The sequence below is a fragment of the Trichechus manatus genome, unplaced genomic scaffold (genome assembly GCF_000243295.1).
Source record: "Trichechus manatus latirostris isolate Lorelei unplaced genomic scaffold, TriManLat1.0 scaffold00047, whole genome shotgun sequence".
Lineage (NCBI taxonomy): Eukaryota > Metazoa > Chordata > Mammalia > Sirenia > Trichechidae > Trichechus > Trichechus manatus.
The window spans coordinates 1,657,989-1,666,232 of NW_004443983.1; the positions used below are offsets into that span (position 1 = coordinate 1,657,989).

Here is an 8,244-nt window from a genome sequence, read left to right on the forward strand (position 1 = left end):
AGTTCACCATTCAGCTGGGGATTGGACAGCCTCATACAACAAAACGGGACGAATGAGGCACAGCAGTCCAGGGAAAAGGACTAGAAGGCAGGAGGGGACAGGAAAGCTGGTGATAGGGACCCCAAGGTTGACAAGGGACAGTGTTGACATGTCGTGGGGTTGTTAACCATTGTCATAGGGCAATATGTGTACTGTTTAATGAGAAACTATTTGTTCTGCAAACCTTCCTCTAAGGTACAAAAAAAAGAATTATCTATGTGAGATCAAATTGACAACAGCAACTCAAAAGGTCCGATGGGAAGCCTAGGGTGCAGCGAGGTGAAGATAATGGTGATGGAATAATTTGGAAAAGGATAGTGAGAATAGCAGCACAACTGAAGAATGTAATCGACGTCACTGAATTGTACATGTAGAAACTTTTGAAATGGTGTAACTTCAGCTATGTATTTTTTCACCAAAAAAAAGCTCCTCCAAGGTCGAGAAGGGACAGTGTTGACGTGTCGTGGGGCTGTTAACCAATGTCATAAAACAATATGTGTACTGACTGTTTAATGAGAAACTATTTGTTCTATAAACCTTCACCTAAGGTACAATTTAAAAAAAAAAAAGAAGAAGAACAGTAACAGGATGTATCTTTAGGCTCAGATATGAAATACCCTTGGGAAGAGGGCTTGAAATGCACCCCCTAATCAAATAACACAATGTCAAAATTTGTCCTTGCTATAAGAAGCAGACTGGATTAACAGGAAGTGGCTATGATCTTAAAAATGGTCGAAGGTCTCTGTGTCCCTTCCATAAAGATAAGCTGCACATCCACATTGAGGGAGACAAGTATATTAAATATCCTGCATAGATCTTCTTTGTTTCAAAAGCTTGGCTGCTTGTTTATTCTTTTGTTATACAAGTCTCCATAAACAAATCTGGGAGAGATTTGTCCCTCTGTATTCCCAAGTAAAATGAAGGAAAGCTGGGATTAAGGGGGTCATGTGGAGCAACAATTTTATCCCAGGAAAGATACTAAAAATTACTGACTCATAACATCTGCCCCACCCACCTACCTTGCACTAAGCATTCATTCAGTTATTCCCCACAAAGGCTTGGCTGTGGGCAAATTTGATCCTGGGTTTAACCTAATTGCGTAGTACATCAGGCCAGTCCAAACCATTTAAACTACAAAAACTTCTGCCTTTGGGATTTTCCAAGTGACACCACCACCACCACCCTCCCACCCCCTGCCCCAGCATCCAATAATAAAACTAAAACTCACCCAACTGCCCCCTCAATTTGAAAAACAAAAGCTCCAAATTGAAAAATTTTGACGGAGGTAAGAAACCCATACTTTGAAGCCCCAGGCTCCAAACTTCCAATTCATAAAAATCAGTTATTTCTTACTCTTATCAATATATTTACACTTATAGGGAGTCTCCTTTCATCTTGCACCAATAAATGAGCCTTCTATCTTGAAAAATTACAGCCCACATTTACTAAATTCAAGAATTACCTTTTATACAATGAATGCCTACCCAACTTTATCAATTCTGTTAAGTTGGAAATTCTGTGAAACTACTTAAAATGAGAGACAGTCATAAGAAAAATGTCAGCTTCAAGGGGAAAAAAAAGTTGCTGGCAGAAGTAAATTACTAGTGATGAAATCTGACCTGTACAAATTACTTGATGGAAAAACAAAGGTGGCTTGTGAAAACTGTACTTTGTTACCACCTACTGATTAAGAAGAAAAGCACATCAACTTACCAACAACTGATGCACCTCTTTCTGCAAAAGCCAAGGCATAGGCTCGACCCAGTCCTGATCAAAAATAAATAAATAGAAAGTTAAGCAAATGTCAGCATAATTTTTTTTGCTCCACTCAACTCAATCCCCATTTTCAAATAATTGGTGAGCAATTAATTACACTAAAATGATAGTGTCTTCATTTGTACTCAACCTCTATTTCATCCTCTCCTACTTAGAGAGGTTAAAAAGCTTAAAACTACATTTTTTTAGACTACCTAGCTGCTATGATGCCAGATGTGAACTGGTTCCACCATTACGTGCATTCAAGTGAAATTTGGAAGGTGAAGTGAGGCAGAGGCCACCTAACTAACTTCTGGCTGCCGCTGCTGGTTAAGAAGCTGATTTTCTTGCAGTTTCCTAGGTGTTACTAAACAATGACTTACTGGCAATTTCCTGATCCAGCTCCCTAATACCTGCATGGCGACTTCCATTTTCCAGGTCTCTGGTGTCCAATGGCTATTTGGGCTGCAGCAGAGGTTCTCCAGTCCTTGTCCAGCAGAGCTCCAATGGTAGCTCAGAGCTCAGAGGCAGTGGCTCCTCTAATGGACCGGTTCTATATTATTACAGGAGTCATTCCAAAAGCACCTACTTAAAATCCAGTTGCCTGAGTTAAATCCTTTCCTGCTGAAAATATCTAGTGATTTCTGTCTCCAGCACCGAATCTTGACTATACAATTATCAAATCCAAAAAAATATTTAATTCTGACTAGAAAGATTGAGGTGTATATTATATGACCAAAGACAGACAGATCTATCTCTCCCTCTTTGGACATATATATATATAAAGTTTTATAAGCATAGAATATCTATATAAGAATATATGAAACTGGCAATTACTAGCTATCTCTGGAGAGTGGAACTGTGTGGCTAAAAACCAGGGGTGAAAGGCTACTTTTCTATGTATTCCCTTTTGTAATTGTTTGAATTTTTTTTAACATGTGCATATTTTTTTAAACTTAACTGTAAATAAGTATACAAATAACAAATTACAAGGCTCTTATAAAAACCAAAAATATAAAGTTTTCCAAAACTAAAAGATAGCACCAAATAAATTATTTTAGAATTTAATCCACTCTGAGTAGATAAGAGAGAACTCAGCCAACTACAAGAGGGACAAATTCTTCTCATCCCTTATCAGATCAAGGCTGAAGTACTTGTTCTAAACATGAGGTTTTTAGAGAAATCAAATATTCATGACCAGAATGCAAAGTTAACACAATTGAAAACAATCAGATGAAAGGAATGGGATAGCCCTCTAGCAGAGAGTGAGCTAAACTAATCAGAGAACTGTCTCAACTTGATACCAAGTTATACAATTCTCTTAAAAGATATATAAGTCATCTATCTTTATCATAAAGGCCCATTCAAACTATGCAAAGTCGAGGCTCATGAATTTAACTTTTTGATTCATTTTGACTGTCAATCTATGCTGTGCATTGGGAATGATGACATATTCAATCTCAACCTTCAAGGACCTTCTAGTTTTATTGGGGAGGCCGACTAATGCACACAAAGTATTTAAATAATGTGTGTATAAACCTTTACATAAAATAAAAAGCGACTCTCAATTTCTCTCTCTAGCACCTCTAGCCTATTAACAGTTTGGTAAGGTTCTGTGCTTTTACAAACATTATTTGAATACTTATTTACATTAGTAGGCCTCCCCAATTAAACTAGAAGGTCCTTGAAGGTTGAGATTGAATGTCAGCATTCCCCACAATGCCCAGCACGGACTGGTAGTCAAAATGCACAAAAAAGATTAAATTCATGAGCCTCCGTTGTCTACATCCTCTAAATCTCTCCATACTTGACCTCATTGTCAATCATCCTTTCGCACGTTAACAGAGTAACCCACAGGTGGAAAACAAGTGAAGAACCTCACTGCAGAGCGTTGTGTGGGTGCGAGTAGCTTGTTCTAACTGTCCTTTAAAAATGGGGTTATTTCACATAACAAAACTCTATTTTGCTTTTCCTGGAATGTAGGAAGATCTGGCAACTTTCCCACCAATCGGTGCACTCCAGAAAGGTCTCTGTTCTCCACCTCCCCACTTCACTCCCATTTTGTTCCTTTATTGCCTGCCTGACCACTGCAGGCATTTGATTTTGCAACCTTTGACAAGACTCCAGTGGACTCTGAATACAGTGCGTGGCTTGCTAAGCATACAAACTCCTACGATGCCTCTTATCAGATGCCCTCTTCCAAAGGAGGCCCTCTCAAGAACTTAAAATCTTCCAACAGAAAGAAAGAAAGATCTGAATGACTGACGTTTCAAAGAGATTGCCATCTCTACTACTCAAGAAGGAAATCCAAGCCCGAAGCGACTGCAGGAACCTTTAAAATACGTGACAGCGGCAGGCCTCATGGGAGTCCAACGGCACGAAGAGGCGCAATCGATGTGCACAGACGTGCGTCAATAAGACTTACACCCAGTTCTGCAACCCGCACCCTAGCCTGGCCCCGCTAACTAGTCCCGAACTAGGCCTCTCCCCTCATGCAAGACCTGGGGCCTTGGGAAGTCCCCTAGGAGTGCTGGGGGTAAATGGGCTACTCCTGACTGGGTGACCGAGTGTTTCTGGCTCCTCACCCAAGGCTGGTTGATCCCACCCCTCCCTCCTCAGCCGATTCGACGCCGCGAGAACGACCGTTCCTCGCCGTCCGCTCCCTCTCCCACCAGGCCCAGCGGCTCGCTTGCGAGCCGCGCAGCCACCGCTGCCTGCAGCCCCGACGCTAGGACAGCAGCTGCGGCTGTGCACGCATCCCCGGCCCAAAAAGGGGGACTCGCAGCAAGAGAGCAAGGCGCGCGCTTGCCGTTCAGGCTTTGGGTGCTCACCTCCTCCTGCGCCGGTGACCAGCACCACCCGTCCGTCGAACCTCAGCGGCGAGGCCATGATCCCGGCTGCAGAGACAAACACAGACACACACACACACACACACACACAAGCAGAACCCCTTGAGCTCAGAGTTCTCGACCAGGGGTTCGAGGGGGGTGTGACGAGGGTGGGATGAAAGTGACCGGCCAGCTTCGGAGAAGGTGACAGGAGCCGTAGTTTTCCAAGTGCGCCTGCGCGAGGCTCTCTTGGACTCTTGGGAAATGTAGTCCAGCATTGCCTCTGTTGGCTGCCAGAGCTTGCCAAGGAGGCTTGAGTAAAAAGGACCCTCTCTGCAGCTGGAACCTGCGGGAGCTGCTGGGAGTGACTCGGAACCCTGCGTCCATTCACACGCAGCTGGCCTTAGCGGGGGGAAAAAAGCTTCACTGAGTTGTTACAATAAATTAGAGCCTACAGATAAACATGTTGTTTTAACTACCTTAAGAAGTTCCCCAGCAAGCTAGGCATTATCTCTTTTCTCTCAAGCTAAATAGGCAGAGTTTATTTACACTTTCCCTAAAGGTCACTTCTGTGTCCAAAGATTCCAATTAAGTTGGCCAGCACAAATATATCACTAACTTTCATATCGCTAAACTTTTTATGTCGAAATTGTTTATACTTTCCATTTTAGAAACAGTGCCTTAAAGTGTATCAAATATGAGAGATTTGTGTTAGACTAGAAACTGATATAAAGTTTCACAGTTAATTACCACCCTTGTAAATCTCACCTCTTTTCCTGCCATTGGTTTAATGTGAAGTTATCTGTACTTACCCTACTTGTTAAACATGTCTGTTTCGCCTGTAAGCAGAGCATACTATTGCAGCCAAACTGAACACATGCTCTCTTGCAGTTCATTCCTTCAATAAATTTAATTTTTTTAAATATCAAATTGGAGTGTTCGTCCGATGACTTCATGAGGACAAACATCGACTGGATGCTAGTCACAAGTGTACAGATGAGCTATTCAAAGTCAGAATGGTAAACCTTCAATAACAATGCAGCTTGATAAAACGTGTGGGAAAAGTGTGCAGCTTGGCTTCTGGGGCCAAAATAAACGGACCCTATCCCTCTTGGGGAGCCCTGGTGGTGTAGAACCAAAAGGTCAGCAGTTTGAATCCAGCAGCCACACCTTGGAGACGCGGGGGGCAGTTCTACTCTGTCCTATATGGTAATCCACTCGATGGCAACGGGTTTGGTTTTGGTTTTATCTCCATTGCTGAGAAGGAGGGAAATGTTATCCAAAGGAGGTGGAGCATGAAGAACCTAAAGAAGTGAGGCCTACAAAGAGAGGAAGGAAAGAGATTACAGGCAAGGGAAATATGAGGTAGGTTTGGGGAGGAAGAGAGTGCGGCTGCAGATTAGTCACTTGAATTTCGTGCTGAAAGCAGTTTTAAGGATTACTCCAGAGAGCAATCAGAATGGATTTATATTGTGCAAACATCATTCTGCCCCATTATGCAGGATCCACTGGAGATGTGCAAGCAGAACAGATAAGAGTATTAGGAAAATCATGAAAGTCAGAAGTAAGGAAGACAGAATGCTGAAGAGGGAAAATTTCGAGGTACATTTGGAAATGGAGTCAATAAGTCTTTGCACTTAATTGAATGTGAGGAAGGAGGGACTGAAATAATGCCATATTTTTGACCTGGGAACCCAAGTGATGGTGGGTCATTCATCAAAATAAAGGACAGTGGGAGAACAGCAGCTTTTGGAAGGAACATGACTTCGATTTTAGACAAACTGCGTTTGGGAAGAGGAGAGATGAGGGAATGAATTTATGGCTAGTGATGCCCCGCAGATAGCTATGGTTCTAGACATCTGGGAATTTGGTTCAGAGCTTGGAACAAATTCTTTTCAGTTCAGTCAGTGCTGATGAGGTGAAACCAGAACAGATCTAAATTTGTAAAATGTAGGGGAACCTGGATGGGAAAAATTATGGTTAATGCCCTGCTAGAAACTTAATCTCCCTCTAAGAAAACAAGGGCAGCATGCAGGTTGCATAGCAAACAAATCCATTGACTCAAAGAGTCGGAAACAGCAATGTCCTGCTCAAAGATGGCGGCTGACCACACTGCTTTGAACATGTGTGCTTTACACAGTCTTGCCAATAATCCAGTCTCCCACATCAGGTTCCTGAAAGGGCTGACTACGACTTTTCCAACTCTCCCATTCCAGGGCTTCGACCTGTAATTTTTCCCATTCTGCTTATCATTCTGCTTCACTCATATTTTAAAAATTTGGATCTGTTCTGAGAGGTGGAGCCAACGTGGCACTATAGACAGAAGCACTACACTATCCCTCCACAGCAAAGACCCAAAAAACTAAGTAAAACAGAGACAAACATCAATGCTGGAACCCTAAGCATCAAATGAAGAGATAAAGAACTTAACCAAGCACTGAATGGAATAAGAAACCGACAGAGAACAGAGAGCCGGGAGAGATACGGAGTGGAGGTCCCCTATCAGCTAACACGCATAGATTCGCCATTTTGGACCCCTCAGCCACCAAGAACGGCAGACAGGGAGTATGGGAAGACAGCTTCAAGGAGCTCCCAGCAGGAAACACAGCACCCAGTAACCAGCAATACACGCTTTCCCACCCCCTACTTTTCTTCCCCTGCTCGGCCTCCACTACTTCCTGGTGGGCCAAGGTCGCTAGGCGGAGGAGACGCTGGGTCCTTGCTGCTTGGATTCGCCCCACCCACACTGGTCAGCTCCTTTAGTGCCATTTTTTTTGCTGTTGTTGCTTTTTTCGGCTTCTTTTGGTTTCTTCTCCCCCTCTCACCTCCTTCCCTTCCTGTCTCTCAAACACTTGGCTCCATGTGCCATCTCCGCTCCTTCTTGACAGGCTGTGCAGCGCTGCTCTGCTGGGGAACCACTTCCCTGTTCCATGCCGCACGCTGGTAGGATCCCTGGGGGCATTTTTTCTCTTTTTCCTTTTTGTTTTTCTTCATTTCTCAGTTTCTCATCTCTACTTTCCTTCTTTTCCTGTCTCCTGAATACCTGGTGCTGTGTGCCATCTCCACCCCTTCTAGATGGGCTGTGCAGTGCCGCTCAGTTTGGGAGCTGCTTCCCTGGTCTGTGCCACCAAGCTAGTGGGCTCCCTTGGGGATTTTTTTTTGTTTTCTTTTCTCAATTTCTTGTTTCTCTCTACCATACTTCCCTTCTTTTCTCCTGAACACCTGGCACCATGTGCTATCTCTGCTCCTTCAAGATGGGCTGTGCAGTGCCTTGCAGCTGGAGAGCTACTTCCCCAGTCTGTGCCACCACACCAGTGGGCTCCCTTGTGGATTTTTTTTCTCGATTTTTGTCTCTCTCTACCATCCTTCCCTTCTTTTCTCCTGAACACCTGGAGCCATGTGCTGTCTCTGCTCCTTCTAGATGGTCTGTGCAGTGCCTTGCAGCTGGGGATCCATGTCTCTGGTCCATGCCACCACACCAGTGGGCTCCCTTGGGGCCTTTTTTTTTTCTTCTTTTCTCCGTTTCTTGTCTCTCTCTACCTTCCTTCAATACTCTTCTCCTGAACACCTGGTGCCATGTGCCATCTCCTCTCCTTCTTGATGGGCTGTGCAATTCCACTTG

General features: G+C 43.7%; 1 protein-coding gene across 1 annotated transcript in view; it reads right to left on the reverse strand.

The window, feature by feature from the left end:
• Positions 1 to 8,244, reverse strand: part of HSD17B4 (hydroxysteroid 17-beta dehydrogenase 4) — a 118,302-nt gene that overhangs the window by 97,491 nt on the left and 12,567 nt on the right. The window contains exons 2-3 of the mRNA XM_004376966.2: positions 4,626 to 4,691; positions 1,753 to 1,806 (exon numbers count right to left, since the gene is read on the reverse strand). Of these exons, the coding sequence (XP_004377023.2) occupies positions 1,753 to 1,806; positions 4,626 to 4,691 (120 nt within the window). The remainder of the gene's footprint in view (positions 1 to 1,752; positions 1,807 to 4,625; positions 4,692 to 8,244) is intronic.